At 40.7% G+C, this 22521-nt stretch overlaps 1 protein-coding gene across 1 annotated transcript; it reads right to left on the bottom strand.

The window, feature by feature from the left end:
* Positions 1 to 236: 236 nt before the first annotated feature.
* setd1a (SET domain containing 1A, histone lysine methyltransferase) lies at positions 237 to 21949 on the bottom strand. The gene is given in 22 exon segments (XM_043233706.1): positions 237 to 2180; positions 3278 to 3415; positions 3551 to 3670; positions 5396 to 5506; positions 5667 to 5845; positions 6062 to 6452; positions 8716 to 10049; positions 10459 to 10511; positions 10591 to 10798; positions 10893 to 10932; positions 12071 to 12234; positions 12317 to 12404; positions 12877 to 13047; positions 13521 to 14363; positions 14365 to 14514; positions 15931 to 17650; positions 17744 to 17991; positions 19227 to 19351; positions 20323 to 20593; positions 20710 to 20808; positions 20909 to 21053; positions 21764 to 21949. Coding segments are annotated over 21 exon segments (6765 nt in total). The 5' UTR covers positions 21047 to 21053; positions 21764 to 21949; the 3' UTR covers positions 237 to 2006.
* Positions 21950 to 22521: the final 572 nt, after the last annotated feature.

The following is a 22521-nucleotide window of genomic DNA, read 5'->3' as shown; positions in this document are numbered from 1 at the left end:
TTGTTTCATTTCCACACAACATGAGCTCCAGCGTGGCCTATGCCTGAATGTAACAAAAGCTTGATGGCTCATATTTCATATAACTATAAACGTACAGCAGCGGTCACATTTGAAATATCTCTATTTTAAGGGTTGCAGATATGGTATTTGCAAACCCATGCATGAGCACTCATGCAAATGCGTTTTATTTCAACCTCTGAAAAACAGGGTGAGAGAAAAAAAAAACGGAGCGGCAATTATTTTTTAAAAAATATTTTAATGCACCATTAATAAAGGGTCCAACGCATTAATACAAGAGAAATATTGCAAATAATATTAAAACTTTAAATCAAATTAAAAGGAAAAAAAACAACAAAAACAAAAATAACTGAATGATAGGTATGTACAATTATTTTCTTGCAATGGGAAGTAGGAAAAGGATGAACATATTTACAGACTAGAACCAGTGTGTTTCTACGAGAAACAAACACCTCTACAATATTTACATGTAATTCTTTTTAACTTTTTTTTTGTCAATTTCCGTTTTTTTATATGGTTACACTTCTGTGGATCAGTTTTTACTGAAAGACTGCAGTAAATCTACATATTTTACAGGTTTTCCTCTCGAAGGAACAGAATGCTGGCAAGGCCCTCTGACGAAGCGAGGAAAAAAAGAAGGGGAAAAAAACAATGTAATGTCTTATCAACATGTCAATTTATAGCGGAGCGGAGCAGAGAGAGATCTCGAGAGAGAGGGATGACCAGTAATATGAAAGGACAGAACAGAAGGAACAGGCACGACCACCTGTTCTAGTGAATCTAAGCACATGCACATGGGATTTTTTGGAAAAATATATAAATACCCAACCAATTTTGCATCTTGGACTCTTGAGCTATGAGGAAATAGGTATTTTATGATTATATTCTCCTTAGCAGAGGAGCTAGAGTCCTCCGCAATTCTTCAGCGCTCTACAAAATTTTAATGCCAAAGGAAAACCCAATGAATATTGCCATCCTTTCAGCAAAATACAGATGTGCATATATTTCAGCACGGCAAAAAAGACGGCCTTATCTGTCCTGTCCTTCTTGTATTGCTAAAAACTATGAACGGAAAAAGGGATATCACATCATGTAAGGGATGAATTAAAATGATGGCAGGTGCATGATAACCTCTGCAATAATAGTTTTTACAGTGCACTGGCATTGTAACAACTAATTTGTGAAAAATAAAGTAGCAAATGTACAATTGTAACAACTTACAATGCTAGACCATTTCTGAATACCAGCACATCATTGAAAAGGAGACATTTAATTAAGATCGGTTAAACTTTGAGGAAGTTTCAAAAGAAATGTGTGCCAAAACAGCTTCAACGTAAAAAAAAAAAAAAAAAAACGGCAGAGGTGACACCACACAGATAATCTGAAGAAGGTATCTAACCTAAATGAACGACACAAATGGACGGGCCTCAGAACAAGGACAATAAATAATCAACTAAAATTACTACTCTCTCTCATGACAGGGGTGAAGACTTAAATCCATGTTTTTAGGTAGGTCTTTAAAAGTTGCCCTTGGTAAAAAGACCCAGCACTTGAAGGGTGTTTGCCACTGTCAGATAATGTGCATAAGTGAGCAGAGTGTGTGTGTGTGTGTGTGTGTGCGCGTGGAGTTGCTGAACCAATTCAAAGCATAAAACTTGGCTAAACAACACCACCAAACACAGCTGCAACAGGAGGAACCAAATCAATAAGGACCAGGTCAAAAGGGGGGAAAGGAGGTGGGGGACAAAAACAAAACAAAACAAAAAAAATTGTACAGATAGAACTAGAGGTGTTGCGGCAGTGCTGAGATCTCTCCTGGGCCAAACATCTGATTAAACATCTCTACACATCTGTGTCTGTACAGAAGCTTTTCAAAGAGTCTGATGTTCTCCCATCACACACTACCTACATTGTTGTGCGCTGAGAAGAGTAGCTCGTGGGCCAGGAAAGTTGGCAAGTCATGTATTGGGGGAAGGTCTAGGACACTTTTAGTTGAGGGTTCCTCTGCAGTTCTCCGTGCCACACAGACATGGGATTTTGTTCTCTTCAATGGGGAATTTGTAATCATACGTGATCTCCTCGTTCACGCCGATAGGCTGCTTGGAGTATATGACTATCTTCTTCTGGGACTCGATGGTGATTACTTTGGCGTAGCAGTTGGGCTGCAAGAGAGGATGCGTGAAATCATGAATAAGACGCAGAACAAGTACACATTTTTCTTGAATTACATTCCCTTTGATGGGGTATTGGAAAATGTAGGCGTAGCTCTGTGTGAGCTCATTTTCTGTTGATGGAAGACATTATCACCATGTTGCAAAAACAAATTCCATTCGCAGCTGGAGGAAATCTTTTTGGCTTTATACACCAAGTAAAAACCAGATGCAACATTATCCAAGTCTTAATAGCAATATACTAGCAAATCCTGCAGCTGCAGTGAAGTCCATCGGATAGAGGACAAAAATCTGCAGATCTGGAGGAGCAGGACCATCTGTAAACATGGACATTCATAACAGGATTTGAAAATAGTGACTATTTGATGGGCCGGGTCACTGTGAAAGACATTTGGACAGCTGAGGAAATTGTCTGGCTCAAAGTTTAAGACCCTGAAAAGCCTTAAAGCACTGATTACTTGGCACTTTTAAGCACTTTATTTTAAGGTGTCTTTGTTACACATGCTAAATGTACTTACTATAATAATGACAATTAATTATGCATTATTACATGAAAGTAACCCTAAGCTAAAACCTAATCCTAACCCTAACCATATGTGACTCCATACCACAAGACAAGTCATAAGAAGCATAGCTATATTTGTAGCAATAGCCCGCAATGAATTATAAGGGTCACAATTAATGATTTTTCCTTTATAAGATTATGTTCCATGAAGACATTTTGTACATTTCCTACTGTACATGTATTCAACTTGAACTTACTCAGTATTTAGGTGTACAAACACACCTTAAAAAGGACAACTTAAAATTATTTAATCTTTGTTCTATATAATTTTTTTTAGTTATATTGCCCATACCATGCTTATTTGTTCTCATTTCATAAATGACTGTTTACTTGCCTCAAATCATTTTCAATTTTATGTTAAAATGGGTATTTTATAACCACATTAGGAAAAAAATCATGACTATACTCCTTTAGTATAATACAATACTGAGGGTTTATATGGGTTTATATAAATGTGGCAGTAGTATGTTTATCAGCCGTCATGTGTTATTGGAGACATATGCGTCACTAGGAGGGTACGTACCGTGCAGCAGTGGTTAATAAACCGAGCCAAGTTGCCACACTTGGTTGCGTCAATGATGGTGTCATGATCGACACGGAATAGGTAGCTGCTCCCGATGCCTTCTTGGGCATATCGCTTCTCGCGATTATCAGCAACCATCTACAAATCGAGCAACAATCCCATCATTATCAAAAAAGAATCAACAAATATGTGTTTCTTAAGAGGAACCAAACTCTTCACTTTCTAGTAGAGATCTTTAATAGCTATTAGTTATACTTCAGTTCGAAGGCTTACCTGTCTGATACTTTGTCCCACATACTCAATGACCATCTCATCTGCAGCAATGGGTTCCATGGCAAACAGGCCCCATTCGTGGATACGACTGCGGCCAAACCTCAGCTTCTTTTTACGGAACTGCAGGCAGATGAAGTACAAGCATGAAAACATGCAAACACATACGTGACTCATCGTGTTTAAAAGCAAAAGAATATTCTATGAACATTAACCCCAAACCACTGATTAAACACGTTTATGATATGTTGTCATTAAATTATAACTAAGATACGAGTCTAAGAAAGGGGTCAAAAAGATTTGGATCAGAATGATTTTGGATTGTTTTTTGAAAGAAGTCAATAATGGTTTTCTATTTTAATTTATTAAAAAAAATACATTCCCATGGTTCATATGACAAATTTTTAGCATTATTACATCTAAAAATATCTTCATCATCACATGATCCTTCAAAAAAATAAAAAAAATTCTAAAATGCCAGTTTTCTGCTGAATAAACAATTATTATTAATAATTTTGAATAGCTGTACTGGTTTCATGTATTTAGAGTTTTTTTATACTGTTAAAGACCTGAATCCTCATGCTAAGCATGCACACACACAAAAAAAAAAAAAAAAAATTCAGGGTATTTCTGTAACAAAAACCTTACTTCTGAGTTTTTTTTGTCACAGTAAAATTTGTAAATTGTTTGATACTGAAAGATGCAGCGGCCCATCAATGCATCGCAATGCGGATGTGGGCGATTCTACATCGATAATTGAATAGACCATAACTGACTATAGCCCATGTCATTCGCACATGCGCTTGTAACACAACTGTTAAAATGCACTATTTCAAAATCTGAATATGGCACGTGTGCACTTGAGACAAACACAGCAGGATTTACTGCACGCTTAGACGCATGTGCACTGCTTGAATTTTACTTACATGCTTTCATTTCTGCAGTGTGTAATGTAGCATGAATTTGATGCATGCTGACAGACTTTCATGTGCGCTTTGTCTTTCTTTGTCTTAAGCTCACGGATCAGTTAAATGCACTTGCATCTATGCTTATATGAAATTGATGCACATTAATGTGACTGATTAATGTGATAACTGATAACTATGATTGTCTGTAAACGTTCAATACACTCCTAGATATTGAAAGTGTTTTTTCTTTGTAACTAGTAATTGTGAAACTGCGTGAGTGACGTATACTTTAAGAAAAAAATCTTACTGTCTGATTTTACTGGAAAGACATAGGTGTGATAGACTAAACAATGATTAACACAAGAAAGCCCCAGGCTAGAGCATTTCTATCAGTCTATACATCTATTTTTCCAAAACACACAGTTCAAATAACTCCTCCTAGTAACTGCTCCAAACAGATTATAACAGATAAATTCCCCATAGGGAATGCTTTTGTGAAACAACCAGACATTTGTCTGCCCTTTCCAAACCTATGGAATGCATTCATTCATTCACTCAAAAAACATGCAATTAAAAGGGTCTGAACTGAAGAACGGCTTTTAGCGGAAAACCTTTTAACTTTGAACACATGAACTCAAAAATCTTGTCAAGCCATATCAATAGCCAGAAGCTGATAAAGCTCAGTCAGTCAGGGTCAATGACAGAGGAGTCAGTAGACTTTACATAGCTGTTTGGGAAGGGATAAATTATAATGAGACATGCTGGCCATTGTGCCCACATGCCATCCACTAGAAGGGCACTGAACTTTATGTTAGCTAGAATGCTATGAACAAGCTGAAGGGAGGTCATGGAACTGAAGGAGTGGTGAGGTCAATGCAATAACAGTGCTGATAGTATAGTCAAGGTCACGGCTGTGTCAATAAACCAATAAAACTTTTACCTTCAGCTGGTTCAGTTTCAACAGGTCTGAGTCCATCACTGCTGGAGTGCCGATAGCGCTGAGGAGACGCCGCTGCTCAGAGCGCCTTTCAGAGAGCTGACGATTCGAGTTCTACAACAGACAGAGAGAGGGGCTCAGATGGATACAAACTCAGAAGTAATTTCATTTCAGTAACAACTACAGTACATGCATTCAAATCGGGCATCTTCACAAAACGAACAAACAAGACTCAAACACACATGGGAGTTATGAAAACCTAAAGTGAACCTACTGAGGTATCATATTCCCCAGCTTCCTGCACGGTCACTGGCTGATCTAGTTCAAGGTAGACGTCTTTTTCCTTGCGGCTGATGGCATAGTAGCCTTCACTACGAGCACAGCCTGTGACGTGCTCTCTTAGCTGCCCATCTGGGGTCTTCTTCTTCCGCCGAGGGTTGGGGATGTTGGTGAGTGCAGGCAAGAGGTTAAGGGAGCAAAACTTGGGAAAAATGTATTTAGAAAACATCAGCAATATGAAAATAAAGCTTTATACTCGCTTACTTGTATGCATATATACTTGTTAACCAAGTTTGGTACTGTGTTACTGATAATTCAGTTGGCTTCTGTATCACTAATAAAAGTACATGGTTGTATAACTGCATTTTCATTGTGCAACTGTAAGGATATTGGTATGAGGGACCCAGTGTGTGTCGTTGAGCCAGTCGGTGCCGCGATCATCTTGCAGCAGTTTCTCGTAGGTGCTCTTCAGGAGCCTCATGTCCTCCTGGTCCAGGCCAGTATTCCAGATATCATACAGGATGGTCATCTGCTCAAACTCGCTACGGTTCTTGTAAGAGGGCCGTGGTAAGAGAGCTGCCGCAGGCATGTGTTTGGGCCGTCGCTGAGTCGAGGGGGTCAGGCCAGCTTCCTGCAGGAAAAGTCGTTCGCTCTTCCGTACCTCTTCCTTTTCAAACTCCAGCGATCTCTCCAGACCAAATTCAGAGTCGCCCGAGTCAGAACTGGAGCTGGAAAGCTCACCAGACTCCAACTGTTCCACATCCACTTCTTCTTCATATTCCTGACAATAGAGTATGGAATGGGAAAGTTAGTAAACAGACAAAATGTGCAGATAAAGCTGTCCAAATGGTGGGTCAATCTGGAATTTTGAAAAAAAACAACAACATAATACCTAAAAATGCAGAACTGTTAAAAGCACTTCAAGTTCTGTGGGTTTGTAAGATAAACTGTTATATTGCAATAGCCTGAAACATCTCAGCACGTTAAAATTGTTGCAACATGAGACTTGAAGTTTAAGCTTCAAACGATTTAAACAGAAAATTAGTCAAGAATATAGTGTGTGTGTGTGGTTATATATATCACTTATTTTCAATAATTAGTTACTTACAACACACACAACTACATTTAAGGGACATTATACTACTGTTTAAATGTTTGGGATGAGTAAAGGTTTTTTTAAAAAGAAGAAGTTAATGCTATTATACTACTAATACTACAAGGATGCACTTAACAGTTTGAAGGTCAAGACATTTATAATGCTACATGATCATTTCTGATCTATTGTTCATTAAATCAAAAAAATCCTGAAAATTTTTTTATCAGTTTCCATATTTTACACAATGTTTTCACCACTGATAATAAAATGAAATGTTTCTTTAACACTGAATCAGTATTTCAGCACGTTTTTCAAAAATCATGCGACACTGACTGTTTTAGATTGATTGTTTAAATTTTTTTTTGTTTCAGTCTGAATAAAATTCACAAACACTAAAAGAGATTGAGTTGATGCATGTAGTTATTTGTCAAAAGCATCAATATCAGATTTAATCTTTTGACATGTACACACTCCAAAAACACACGTTTCTCATTGTCTCTACATACTATTCTCCTACTATTGCTTCTTCTCTTTGTTTAAAAGAGCAGACTTTTTTGATCAATTTCAGGTCCTAATCAGAAGACGATTAGCAGATGAAGTTTGTACAAAACAAGTACATGTATTTGAGTAAGTGTTTAAAAGTAGTAATTTATCAGTGGAAACCTACAAAATCCTCATATGACAATAACTGATTGATGCTTAAAGGAATAGTTCATCCAAAAATGTTAAATTTTTTTCTCATATTTTTTTCACCCCCAAGCCATCCTAGACTTTCTTCTTTTAGACAAACACAGTCTGAGGTTTTTTTTTTTAAATTGTATCCTGGCTCTGCCAAATTAGTTAATGCTTGTGAATAGTGACTGTTAGATGAAATATGATTTTCTATGATTTAAAGTTGACATTAAGTGACTGCATGATGGAAATTTCCAGAGCAGATGTGTGTGCATATCTTCAAGGACTGCTTGTTCTCTCATATCTTGGACTCAGTTCCTGCTTATCGCACACCAAGGCTGCTTTCTCACAAGTTTTGGGAAGACAGTCTTAAACTCCGAACTCAACCTTGGACAATGATGATAGGATGCTCCACTTTGTGACATGGTGCGTTTTCTTATCTTTTCACAATAAATAGGACGTTTTCTGGTGGGCTTTCAGATGCAAACCAAGGCAGACTGGACTGTTTTGCTCTCGCTTGCAACTGAAGACGTCACTTGCGAGCTCTTTGAAAATTAGAAACAAATTGTTGTGTCTTTATTTTAACAAGGGTCACTTTGGCGGGAAAGAACCTTAAAGTGGAATCCAGACCCAACAGTGACCATTATTTTGAAGCTCTGTAAATGTTATAACCTATACACTTTTGGGGGTTATCCTATGTCCTCTAAAGCAGATCGATGGGTTTTTGTAGAAAAAAATATTCTAGTTTTCAAATTATAACCTAAATACCTGACTTCCAGCAAACGGCCACATGCATGTCCCCGAGAGTGCGTCTTGGCTGAACTTTGACTTGACATATAATGCAGCATATGTCATACATTGAGTCAGAAGTCATGCAAAAAGCACTCTTACACACCTCCCTCGGGAACGCACACGGTCACTTGCTGGAAGTCAGGTATTTGGGTTATTTAGGTTAAAATTTGAAAAATATAGAAATATTATTTTGTTACAAAAATCCATTGATCTGCTTTAAAGGACATGTGATAATCCCTTTGTAGCGTAATTTTACCTTGCAGTATTTGAGGATAAATCCAATTTAAGGGGCTTTAAAATGATTGTTTACACAAGCATTACCAATATAAATAAAAAAAAATAAAAAAAAAAAGAACAAAGAAAGTCATATACACCTAGGTCAGGGTGTATAAAATATGCCATAATTTTCATTTTTGGGTGAACTAGTTCTTTAAGGGTGAATTCTCTCGCAACAAGTTAAGGAGAACCAGACAGAAGCACAAACCTCTAGCTTCCGTTTCCTCTGCTTCTTAATCTGTTTCTCCTTCTGTTTCTTAGAGGTTTGTAGTTCCTCATTTTCTTTGTCCTTCCTACTCCTCTTCTTGCTCTTTCCTTTCCCCCTCTCTTCCATCTCTATCTCTTTGCTAATCGATCCTCTCCTCTTGTGCGGTGGGCCGAGGGCCTTGGTCTGCGTCTCAGCTGTGTCCCTGGTGTCGCAGAGTAGGCCCATCCCAGAGATGTCCCCATACAGCTCTGGAGCCTCTGCTCTTGCGGCTAGAGCATCCCCGATGACCTCTTCAGGGGCTTCCTGAACACCGTGCTGGTTGAGGTCGGCAGGAAGCAGGACCGTGGGGTCCTGTTTCGTCCTCTTTTGTGGAGACGTAAGGTGCGGAGGAGCAGGAGTTTTGGAATAGTTGTGCTCCTGCAGGACAAACAGACCCTCTGGATCCGGGAGTGGTTGGCGTGGGTGCGGGGCAAAGAAGTCTCCTTCTTCTTCCTCCAGCTTGTGCTCCTCTGCCTCATCGGAGGTCTCAGTCTCTTCCGAGTCGATATCTGCCTCAGGGTCCATCTTTAGCGCCACATCGGCCAGCACAGACAGGTCAGGCTTGGGGGCAGAGGCCAGCTGCAGCAAGCTGGACACTCCCAGCTGCTCCCTGAGTTTCAGCCGCTGCTCCAGTTCCTCTTCATCCTCCTCTTCCTCCAATGCAGGATGCAGGTGAGGGGCGGACTGACTGAGTGTCCGAGGGCGACCACGTGCACGACCCTTCTGCGTGGTTGGAATAGGGACAGGGTCCTCATAGGCCACTTTGACCAAGGAGGCGTGGTCCAGAGGAAGATTTTGGACAGTGAGGCAGATGGGTGCAGGGGGCGTTCTGGGAGAATCTTTTCCTCGTTTGGAGGAGGTTTTGGCAGTGGGAGTTTGTGGGGATGGAGGGAGACCTGGACTCTTTTTGGGGTCATCAGGCCGCAGAGAGCGCACCGGTGGAGGAACAGTAAGAACAGAGGATGGGGAAGCAGGGGAGGCCAGGGCGTTACTCTCGCTGGGACGAGAAGCAAATGGAAGAAGCATCGGAACAGGCTTGGAGGAGGCAGCTAGAGCAGCTGCTGTGGGCGTGCTTACAGGAGAAGAGGAAGTAGGAAGATCTGAGACTTGTGAGACAGGAGTGGGAGACGGAGAGGGAGCAGAAGGGGACTGAATGGAGGGCTTGACCTCGCTCTCTTCCATTGAGAAAGAAACAGTCTTGCGCCGTTTCTTGAGTGGGGGAAGGAGAAGAATTGGTGAAGAAGGACGGGGATATGGAGAAGATGCAGGCACAGCTGTAGCGGTTTTCTCTTCTTCTGGTAGTGGAAAAAAAGGAAAAAATGTGAAGTAAACATCAAACTTTTGAAAATAAAATTGAGAAATATTAAAACTCAAATCTGCTCATAAACAGTATAGCCCACTCAATGTGTCAATTCAGATACTCAGCCTAATGTCATAGAAAACCTGTTTGATGATTGTGTTCTGTGTAATACAGCAGACGACAATCTAAAAAACGGTATCAACCAATCAGTTTTGCTCCATTGACTTCCATTACATGGTGAAAATTATAAATGGAATTCAATATGACATGAGATCGTTTGGTTTCTTTTTGTTAATCAAACAGGTTTGTCATGTCATGAGGGTGAGCAAGTGACAATTTTTATTTTTAGCCAGACTAGGCCTTCTTTTTTTGTTTATTTTTGTAAAAAGTGATCTTTAGCTGACCTTGTTTGACCTCTGCAGCAGTCACTGATGATTGGTCAAGACTTGCTTTGTCCCTGTAAGATAAAAACAATGCATGTCAATGTATCTGTGAAGACAACTTTCTCAAGTGTCATTTCTCCAAGAGATATGTACCCATCATCCTTTTCTGCATCTATAGCTGCCATGCTGTCCATCGTAGACTCATCCATTGTGTCCAATGATTCACTCTCAGCAGCCTGTTCACCATCCTCTTCATCCTCTTCATCAGAGGAAGAGGACGATGCTGAGGATGATGATGATGAGCTCCCAGAAGAAGAGGAAGAAATGCTTTCATCATCACTGTCTGCGCTAAGGGCTTCATCTGAGAAGCATGAGAAATAGAGATAAAGAGTTAGACAGCAAAACACAGACCAAAATACATACACAGTACGAGAGGAAAAACAAGACCTGCATACCTTCTGACTCATCCACTTTGTCACTGTCTTCATCCTCCTCCTAAACATAACACAAGAAATCACCTGATGTAATAACATGTTTGAACACATTAGCTGAAAAGTGTGCGAGAATTCCCACACTCAATTTGAAGAGAAAAAAAGAAATGCTGCCCCCTAGCCATTATTCAAAGAAACAACAACTAAGAATAACATTCAAAAAAAAAAAAATAAAATAAAAAAAAATACTTTTTTGTTACTATTGGCCACAACAGATTTTTGCCTTCACAGGCATCACATGATATAAGTTCAATGGTATAAAAAAAAAAAGTAAATATTGATACTGTCAATATTCAAATGATTTCTAGATAAAGACTCACCTAAATGCCATGCATGTATTTGTGTGTAAAATGTATTAAAGAAACCTTATTACACACATAATTTAATAGGTTGCTTGGTTTAGTTGGTCATAATTTTAAACAAAATTCTCTGAAGATTTAATGAGATTGTTTGTTATTGACTGAAATAAAATGTAAGTAGCCAGTAAACAGACACATCATATAGGGTGCACAATTCCTGTCGAAAAACTGAATACTGACGTTGAACATGAACAGGAATGTGGTGATACTACGCCAGTAAGTAAGGATTCATATTCATACGTGGAAACATGAGTGTGCTGTGCAAACAAGAGGAGGCCAGAGTAAAACGTAAGCATTCTGAATATGGCTGAAATAGGAAATATTGGCTAATAATGTGTGTTAATTATTCTTTCTGCACCTATGTTAACAGATTAGAGCAGCCACACTGCCTGCAGAATACATGCCTATCAAGTGTAGTCCAGCCACACCACAACAGCAGCCCAGCGACAGAATAGAAGTCAAGCACTCAATGTTCGCAACGCAGGCAACAGTTGAAAATTGCAGGTGTTAGGCATGCAGAGAAATTTTACATTTGAGGGAGCATGGAGCAGTTTTACTGAAACAGGATAAAACTGTAGGTGGGCGGGAAGTGGAATTGAGCGGAGAGGTCTGGAAGTAGCTGGAGGGGTAGCAAACACCCACATGAGTGGGGAGCAGAAATTCTCACCATTCAGCTACGCTCAACATGCCCTGGATGGGATGCTAATAAGATGCTCCCAACCAGCCCGTGTCCACTACTACAGACACACAGAAAATGACAGACATAATGATAAACAAACCAACCTTCTCCGAGGAGGAACCATCTGATGTTTCTTCTCCCTCACTGTCCAGGTCATATGGTTTGCGTGCCTTTGCTCTGCTTCTTCTCCTGGCTGCTCTTCTGTCTCCCACACGCCTCTCTTCTGTTCGTCCTGCAGCAGAGTTGGCAGATTTGCCCTGATATGAGTCTGAGAGAGAAAGAAAGTTGAGAACAATTAGAGTTCACGGTAATGTCATTAATCCAGCTCTAAAAAAGCATTAGAGACAAACCCTCATCTTCTTCATCGGGTGGAGTGGAAGGCCTGGCTCTCTTCAGCTCACTACCCTCCACAAGTTCCTGAGGCTCCTTCCTCTTCACCTAAACAACATGTTCCTTATTAGTAACATAATTTTGAGATTATTTCAAAACACCAAAGCTCACCAGTCTTAATGCAATTAATTGAAAAAACGTAAATTTCTTCAAGGTCAATAAATGTTTTATTTCAATGGTTTGTTGTAAACATAATTCAGTTTCAATGTGCATTTGATTTTATTTTGTGTCAAAAGAAACAGCTCTGGAGATGATGTTCATCTGTCCACGTCCTCATGTTTGTGAGACAGACGAATTGTCTTTTGAGTTTGTGTATTAGACAAACCCCAACTGTCATATTTATGCTGTGGGTCATGTTAGACCTATAGAGGTTAGATTATACTACAGTAAAAATCACCAGGGCTTTATGGCCAATTTGAAAGCTCCAAGTGATGTGACTAGGAGGTGAAATGTGACAACCATTTGTGAACATCAGAAGTAGTTTTTAAATGTTAAATAGGTGGTAAATAACCTCAAGTACCTTAAAAGAAGGTAAACACAAGGCCCCCCTCAGGGAGAAACCCTCCATGCCTCCACTCTTGGCCCAGTCTACCAAAGACATGAGTGGCTCTCGAGGTCGGTTGCTGGTCTTCTCATCCTTCTTCTCCTCCTCGCGCACCACTGCAACTCCTCGCATGGCTGTCTGGAATGGCTGAGAAGATGAGAGCAAGAGGTTGTACAGTTAATGAACACCGAAGTTCATTCACAAAAACCATATGTAATCCTAGACCACAAAACCAGTAATAAGCAGCACAAGTTTATTTGAAGCAATAAAATGAACAGGTTCAAATTTTTCTTTTATGTGAAAAATCAGATCATGTTCTATGAAGATATTTTCTAAATGTCCTACTGTAAATATATCAAATGTTTTTGATCAGTAATATGCATTGCTAAGAACTTAATTTGGACAACTTTTAAATAATGGATTCTCAATAGGGTTTTTGCACCCTCAGATTACAGATTGTCAAATAGTTATTTCCAAACATTGTCCTATCCTAACAAACCATACAACAATGGAAAGCTTATTCAAGAGACTTCACGTGATATATAAATGTCAATTTAAAAAAATTACCCTTATGACTGGTTTTGTGGTCCAAGGTCTCATCTAGAAAATTCTAATGTTACCTTGGCTTTCTGTTCCTTGCGGTCCCACCACTCATCGAAGGTGCCGAAGGCGACGTTCTCCACCATCTTGCGGTTCAGGTCCCTCTGCATGATGTTCTTCATCTCCTCGATCAAAGCTGCCAGTACCTGCTGCACTACAGCCTCATAGGGGTTGTGGCCCATTATGGCCAGCTGGTCACCCGCTGCTCCGTACAGCTCTCCATCAACGCCAGGCACTGTGCTGAAGCCAGGTGGAGGATAGTGGGAAGGAAACTGCTGGGGCAGCAGGTGAGGAGGCCAGGGGCTGTGGGGAGGCGGGATGGTGTGATGGTGTGGAAGCTGTGCGGCGTGGGGGTCAGGATAGGCGTATGGTAAGTGAGGAGGGATGTAGCGGTGGTCCTGGTCATAATGGGTGGCAACATTCCCATCTTGGTCCATGTATGGGTGATGTGGGTGATGCGGTGGAGGAGGTATCGAATGGAGGTGAAATGACGGAGGATATTCAGTGGCAGGTGGGACTTCACCAGGGGGTGCCGTAGAGCTGTTGGAAGAGGCCATTCGCATCTGGTGGAGGCGACTGAGCATGTGTGTCTGCATCTGGAATGACATGGGTGCTCCTCCGCAGTACTGGCTCATGAGCTCCATGGAGCTTGCGTAGTCGTACATGTGATGTGGTAGCGGAGGAGGGTACTCTGGGTGCAGCTCCATGTGAGGAAGCGGAGGTGGTATGCCTGGGGGTGGTGGGGGCTGCAGAGAGAAGCCGGGCAGAGGTGGGGGTGGGAGGTGGGGAGGGTAAGACGGGATGGGCGGAGGTGGCATGGTGGCGCTGAAGTGCTGGTTGGTGTCTGGGGCGGGACTCGCAGAGAGGGTCTGGGGTTTGGGAGGGGAGGGCTGATTGTGAAGAGGTGGCTGGCGAGGAGGATGAAGAGGCAGCAGGATGAGGGGTCGCTGTGGTGATGGCGTTGTCATCTTCATCTGATATTTCCATATCCTCCCCAGAGGAGTGAGGAGAGGGCTGGAGAGAGGAGAGTGTGAAGATCACAGGTTAAAACACACTGCGGAGATTAAGCTAGAAACATAGTGGTTTATCAAAACCAGAAAATAAAAAAATCAGTTACTGGATCATTTACGTCATTATTATTTTAAGTTTATACAAAAAAAGGTGACTTCATCTGTGATAGTTCACCAAAAATAAAAATTCCTGCATCCTTTACTCACCCTCATGCATTCCAGAGCCATTGTAATACGGTCTGTCTTTGGAATGCAAATAAAGATATTTTTAAATTTTAACCTTAAGCGAGAGTATTGGATTTCACTGAAAGCTTCTTAATTTGTTTCAAAGATATGGAACCACATGATAGTCACATGATAAAATGCTAAAAATGATTTAAGTGAAAACAAATATTTCATTTATACATCAATTTTTTCATATTTTTGTTAAACTAAGCCTTTTAAGGTAGTTATGAAGCTTATGCACATAATAAGTAATAGGTTGTATGTCAAAAATAAACATTTTTATTACCAACAATGAGTCATAGTTTGTTCTAATTGTCATGAATAACAAGAAAAACAAAGCAAATGCAAATAACCACAACTTACCATATAATATTAGTGCATAGTTATAATAGGCACATCTGTTTTTTAAAAAAAGGATGAGAAGCAATGCCTCCCTTACAGTTTGTTGCTGAGAATTGCCACAAAAATGAATAATGAGTAAATAAGAACATCTCAGAGACTTTTATAATTTAGCTTATTTTTTTGTGAATGGTTAAGGCTAATGATTCATTAGATGCTGTGTGCTTGTTGGAGTCGCTGGTCAACATTTCAAATATTTATTCTGGGTTTGTTACAGTTTCCAACTCTCTACTTTGTATCAGGTGAGAATACCCTTTTCAACAGTCATTTAGAAGAACTCTTCATTTATGTCAAACATTTAGGCTCAGCTTTTAATACTTCTGGTGTACATTTTACTCTCCAGGTTAACAATGTCCAAGACATTTTAACAAGTGATAAACAAGGAATCACTCTGGTATTCAGTACAGAGATAAAGATTAGAATTGTAATTTTTGACAGTTCTACAGCAAAACACCGTTTTGTGTGTTCTTTTTAGGACCCGAGTATGCCTGGATCCGGAAATGGGGGCCAATGACACCAGGAATAACAACCAAATTTGCACAAATATCACCTAGTCTTATTTTAAAATAAGGGGAAATATTCCATTTTGTGATTTCCTGTAGTTGTAATGTTTTTTTTTTAATTATTTTTATTATAATACCTTTACCATTTTTCTTCTTCCTTTCAATTGTGCCTTGCTTTATTTGCTACTCTGTATGTCTGACACAGTATCTGTATACTTGTGATCATTGAACTGACAATAAAAAAAATTAAAAAAAATAAGGGGAAACAACAGCATGTAACCAGTAGGCCTCACCTGTGCCTCTCCATTGTAGATGGGTGGGGTGTGCGGAGCCCTGTGTGAGTCAGAAGTTGTGTGCTCCTCCTGAGGTGGCGGCATTTGGCCCTGAAGAGACTCTGACACCAAACTGTGCGTGGTGGGAGTGGAAGAGGCCACCTCCGGAGGGGTTTTCCTGCCTTCACTGACTCCACCCCCTTGTCTTTTACCCCTGCTGCGGCGCCCATCTTTCTCTCCTCTCCTCCTCTGTTGGCCTCCCTCCGTCTCACCGTGTCTCTTGTGACTAGGCCTTTCACCATTCTCCTCTCTGAGTTTCTTCCCCCCGTCATCTGCATTCTCACCTATTTTACCCCTCTCCCTGTCCTCCTCCTTCTCATCGTCCTCATCGTCTGAGGCAAGGAAAGAAAACTTGGCTTTTTGTTCCTTCAGCAGCATCTCAATACGTGAGTCCAAGCTGCTGCTGTGGTGCATGAATGGCAGGCTCTCATTGGTGGAGTCAGGCTCCGGGGAGGAGTCACGCTGTGGAGGAGGCGGAGAGAGGGATGCTGTCGAAGACGGGAGGTGGTGAGGCAGGGAGGTAGAGGAGGGGGAAGTGGAGGATGAAGGGACTGAGGCGTGAGGTGGCGAAGAGGCTGGAGGTGTCCGAGGTGGATGGGGCGGGGTGCTCGGATAGCGCTTGGGTTTGGTCCACTGTTCCTCTCGGATGGGACTGTCCTGACCAAAATCGAGAGAGCCATGCGTTTCGGCCACAGCAGCTGCAATGACGGAGGCCGGCGGGAGGGGAGGAGGTGGAGGCGGCGGAGCCAGGGGGGTGTGGTGAGAATGCGCGCGGTAGTCATTGTCCATGTTTCCTCCCATCCCAAAACCCCTCTCGCCTGCTCCCTGCTGAGGACGGAAAGCCGGCGAGGGCTCTAGCCGGGAGGAAGAAGGCGTGTCGTAGGGGGATAGGTCTTTCGACGATGAGTATCCACCATAAGAGGAGGTAGCAGAGGGAGGAGAGAGGCTATTGGACGAATGGTGGCTGGAGTTCGAGTGGCCCCCGTAACGTGGATCGGAGCTGTTATAGTCTCCTTCTCTGTCTCGCTCCCATTCACGGTCTCTACTGCTCCTCCGCCGGCTCGATCCACCTCCGCCGCCGCCGCTGTGGTGGTTGTGTGAGTGATGGTGGTTCCGATGCCTTCCGTGATCTCCTGAGCGAGAGCCTGAGCTGTCGCGCCGGTAGCCCCTGCCTTCCCTGTCTTCCCGCCGGTCAGCGTGATGTGAGTGATGTGAATGGTAGGATTTGGATGCGGACGAGGAGTTTGTTTCCTGTTGGTAGTGGTAAGAGGAACGTCGGGAGCTAATCCCACCTCCATAGCGCCCTCCTGAGTCTCTCTCCCGATCTCTATCCCTGTGTCCTCTTTCTCTATCTCGCTCTCTGTCTCTGTCGGACAGTGGGGGCGCCTCAAACTGAGGCCCTGGAGGTGGCATGGGCGGATGCAGTGGCATGTGCATCCCTGAACCTCCAACACTGGGATACGGATAGGGAGGCTCATTAGGTCTGAAGGGCACTGAAGGAGGATATGCCTGCCGACCCCTGTGAAACACAGAGGGTTCTTGGGGAGGTGGAACATGCAAGTCGTCGTGAAAGCGAGGGGGCTTGAATCCTGATGACGAGGAGACTGCTGAAGAGGAGCAAGAGGAAGATGGAAGCATGTCCTGCTGAGGATAACTTTGAGTGGTGCTGTAGCCACTGTGCCTGAAACAAAAGGATATTTCCTCAAATTTATATATTTCCAGACACTCAAGCAAGTAATTTTGAATCAAGGTTTTTTTGAAAATGGAAACCAACCTGGCCACAGAGTATCCCGAGTCCTGGGAGAAAGGGGTTCCAGAGCGTGGGGTGTAAGGGGTGCCGCCACCCTGTGAAGAAGCAGAGGAACCAGGCGTATAGGGTCCTCCCAGTGAGGATGGAGGGGTGTCTAGGCGCTGCTCTCCAAATCCAGTGTCCACAGAACAGGGGGTGGTGCTGCCAGAGTTTAGAGGCGCAGCAGGAGCTGCCATCTGGTCTGTGGAGAGCCTCCGCCGGATATCAGACGACTAACAAAAAAAGAAAACAAATATCAGCTAGTCATTTACAAAGGATAAAACATAATTATTTATATATAGTATCAGGTATTTATTTTATTATTAGTACTGATACTTCATATATGCAGTTTCCACATTTCTAGGATGTTTGCCATCATTTAATAATCACTTAAATTCTATCAGTGTAAAATTGTATGAATCATTAAACACTAATAACATAAAATATTACTTTTCTCATTTTGCATTAGTTTTACACATTTACCTTATCATTCAATGATTTCTCTTTAAAAAAACAAACTGAAAATTCAATTTAAAAGAATCCTGAAAAAAATGGGATTTTCACAAATTATGAGCACAAATTGTATTCAAACATACTGCTTTATAGATTAAAATAGGAAATACTTATGCAGTAAAAAGAGTAATGTCAATTTTTTTTTTACAATTAAACATTTCTAATTAAATAAAAAAATAAATGCAGACTTGGTTTGAATGAGTCCCCAATAGATAATAGTTGGTAGTGAATTATTCTTTAAAGTTTTAAAAGCCTTAATATTACAAATGTGTGAGCTATTGGACACGGCGAAACAGGTGTAATGAAAATATGGTATATTCTGTGATAAACAGAATTCACAGATATATAAAATAGAAGGCCCCTAAACTGTGACTGGCCAATTTATACAGAATATTTAGGAACACAGCAATACAATTCTCAAACCAAGACAAAAAAAAAAGTCTTACAGCATGACCAATAAAAGCCCTTATTATTTTACTACAAGAGTGTGGCTACATAATCGATCACTTGAGGGAAACATTATTATTTAACAGAATCCAAAAGTCCTACAAATAAGTGAGAGAAACACATGAATAACAATGCTTTTACACAAGGTTAAAAAAGGCAAATAATATTGAGTTAAATGCTGAAAGAGTTTAAATGCCAGCAGCCACCTTCTACAGACACAACAGTTTAACCTACATTTGGAAAATCTTGATTACTTGATCTTGAGAGGCTTGATTACTATTTGTCTTTCAGATATTTTGTGGTCCACTTGTGGTCAAGATAATAACATAGATCATGGTCTCTTGAGAGTGACTGTAATGTATAAAATAAACTACAACAACTTAATCAAGGGAAGGCCATTGCTCTTAAAGGAAGCCAAGAAACTTTGGCTGGCAACCGCATGCACACTTATAGGAAAGCAAAGCATTCTTTCCTGTGTGGCAAATCTAAAGTTTGTTTGTGTACTCACCGTATCTGGCTGAGTCGGGGCTGGGGGCTGAAATTTCTCGGTGAGGGCTTTGCCTCCAGTCGGCACTGTCTGAGGGGTGTATGAGCCACTCACTATCAAGTCATAGTACTTCATCCTCTGTTGGCCTAGAAAACACACACACAATATATATTTAAGTTCAGTGCTGTGCATTTATTTCTATCATGCAATGCTGGACATGCCAAGATATCATTATTACCATGCTCTGTATTTTCAAGAAAGAAAGAAATGCAAGAATATGAACAAGCATTGTTTTAACATTACATTTTGATATTTCTTTGCAAGCAGGGCTGCAAACATTTGACAATTTATGCACAACAACAGAAGGTGAGAATCCTGCTCTGGTCTCTTCACATAGCCACCAGTGCTCTTTGGATAATTAGAGGTAAATATGAAATTGAAGAGATTAAATACTCCAAAGCGCTCATATAATAAAGATAAAAATCTTTAATTAACTGAGCAACTTCAGGACATTTAAATTTTATTTTGTATTATGTTAATAAAAGTATAATAAATACCTACAAATTTAAAGCAAACATTTAAATGCTGCAAATGAATAAATTATGAAAATGGATACTCCTTTAAAGAAATTCTACAGACTGCATTTCATAACGTTATTACAATTATTTTAATTAAAATGTTTATTTTTAATGAGTGTTAGTTGAAGGCAAAAGTCATTTAAAATTTAAATCTGGAAAAGATGAGAAATCAGGATTAAATAACACATCATCACAAAGGCAGCATTTATTAGTAATGCTGTGAGACTTTCTTATAATTTATTTTTGTTATTGCTAAAATGAATTTACAGCAGCCATTACGCCAGTCTACAGGGTTACATAATCTTTTGTTGTAATATACTGCTTTCTTTGGTGCTTAAGAAACATTTTAAATGATCGGCAACACGGAAAACATTTGTAATGCATTACATGGCTCTGAAAACCATGTTGGACTTTTCAGGATTATTTGATTAACTGAAAGCTTAAAAGAACAAATTTATTTGAAATAATCCTTGCTGAATTAAAAATTTTCCAAAAAAACCCCCAAAAACTGATGATCGAAAACAAAGACAGAAACACACCTTTGATATCCAGCTGGACATGGACAATGTTTCCCATGACAGAAGTATTGTGCAAGTGTTTGACGGTGTCTTTGGCCCCTCTAGTGCTGGTGAAGAGGACGCGGGCCAAGCCCAAGTGCTTCCGAGTCTTGGGATGAAACAGAATCTCCATTTCCTCAACCTCACCAAACTTGGCGCACATCTCTGCCAGGAACGGCTCTTTGATGTTATCATTCAACCTCGCAAACGTCACTTCCTTAAGCGGTATAGGACCTACGTAATACTCGTCCAACTGTGAAGAACAAGCAGAAAGTGAAGAAAAGGGTTAGCATGTAAAAAAAAACAAAAAAACAAAAGCACAACAAAAGCTTGACAATTCAGCAAATGATGGAAAAAAGAGAGGTTTACCTTAAATTTGGGTACTGGCAGTGACAGCTCTGTGTGTCTAGACCAGATTCTGCGCGGTCTTGGATCACGCAAGTCCCCCACAGGCGGAAAACCTGAATCCTAAAAACAAGCAGAACACACAGACTTTGCATAAGTATGCCCTTTTGGTGTAAGCATACTCTGTTTGGCAGTCACCGTGTTTTATTATGTATGTCCATACCTGTACACTAAAGTGAATCCCATCATATCTGTAGATTTTCTGAGTAACCCGTCGGAGAGCAGGGTCTTGTACTAGCTTATAGCTCTTCCATTGCAGACTGAGAGTTCGCTGAGTGTCCGCCCCACTGTCCGGATCCATGCTATCACTGCAGAGAAACAGACCAGAATGAGATGTTGTGCAGATGCCCACAGCACTCACTGATTCATGCAAGAAAAGCTTTTCACTTATTGCGGTTTTATTTCACCAAGTAACCAATCTGACAGTGTCCACGAGCAAAACAGCAGCAAACATAATCTAAACACTCACTCTGTAACCATCAGAACAACAATAGCAAACCATGTGACATATACAGCTCCCCAATTAAAAGTTTCCACTTTGTTCATAAAAACACGCACAAAGAGCAGTAATTTAGGGAGCAGTAATTTGCTTTGAGCTCTTTGTTAACACACTGACTAATATTTTGTATTCAATCTATCAAGCTGATTTTACATCCCATATACTTGAGTTAGACAAATATGCTATATTAAACTTAAAATATCCCATTTATCACACGCAATAAAGGGTGGAATAAAAAAGCACGGCTCCTCACTGTGCACTGCGGAATAATAAACGAAAAGCACTGCAGTTTTGTGTAATAAATGCTATCTGACACATCGACTAGCAGCAACAACAACAAGCTAACATAATAAACACTGAAGCTGCTAGCTGCTCGCAGCGCGAGCTAGCTGAAGTTCAACTTCAAAATGATGTGACAGTAGAGTACATGGCAAATGCCAATTACTTGAAACAAACGAATTGAGACTATTTCCCAAAAACAAAAATAAATATTTCTTCAAGGTGTGCCAAAAGACTCACACAGCGGAGCGCGCGTCTTGAGGAGGATTGCCCGCTTCGGCAGCCGCTAGCTCGCTACAGCTAGGCCTGCATCGGCGCAGAAAAACACACAATCCTTAGTTAAAATCTCGCTCCGTTTTAAGGTACGCGCCCTAAATCTGCTCTAAAACAGCGTCGCTTGTATTCCGGTGCACTATCGATGCGGCATACGTCTTTAAATTAAGCCAGAAAATAAAATGTACTAAAAAGAATAACATAATACAGTAAGCAGCCATCGCGTAACTAACCTGAGAGCCTCGCCTGCTCGCCATCAGTCACTAGAAATACTAACCGTTGCATTGGCACTCGCACTTTCCACATAATTCCCAGCTACGTGCCTCTGCTATGCAATATTTGACAAATAACTTTAAAATAGATTGTGGGTATTCGCTGTCATAAAAATGTACATTATAATGTAAATTCACATTAAACTCTTTTCTTGCCTTTACTTTTTTTCTGAACAGCCCAAAATAATTTTGACCGACGTAAGCGTGACTTCTTTATGGCGAATCTGCATTTTGTTTCATTTTACGTCACCGAAGTGCGAACTTGATATATACTTAAAAGGTTCTTTTCTATTCATAAATATATCAAGACTTTTGTTAGGATGAATAGCAATTGCACGATAAATTAATTGTATCGTTTATTTTATTAAACAGTAAAAACAACAATTTTAGAAGAAGATAAATGAGTTATTCGCGGAAACAATTTCCTCATCTACTTCAACCTATAATGCGTGA

The sequence above is a fragment of the Puntigrus tetrazona genome, chromosome 3 (assembly GCF_018831695.1).
Source record: "Puntigrus tetrazona isolate hp1 chromosome 3, ASM1883169v1, whole genome shotgun sequence".
NCBI lineage: Eukaryota > Metazoa > Chordata > Actinopteri > Cypriniformes > Cyprinidae > Puntigrus > Puntigrus tetrazona.
The sequence above is the reverse complement of the archived record's forward strand: the minus strand, read 5'-3'. Positions and strand labels throughout refer to the sequence as shown.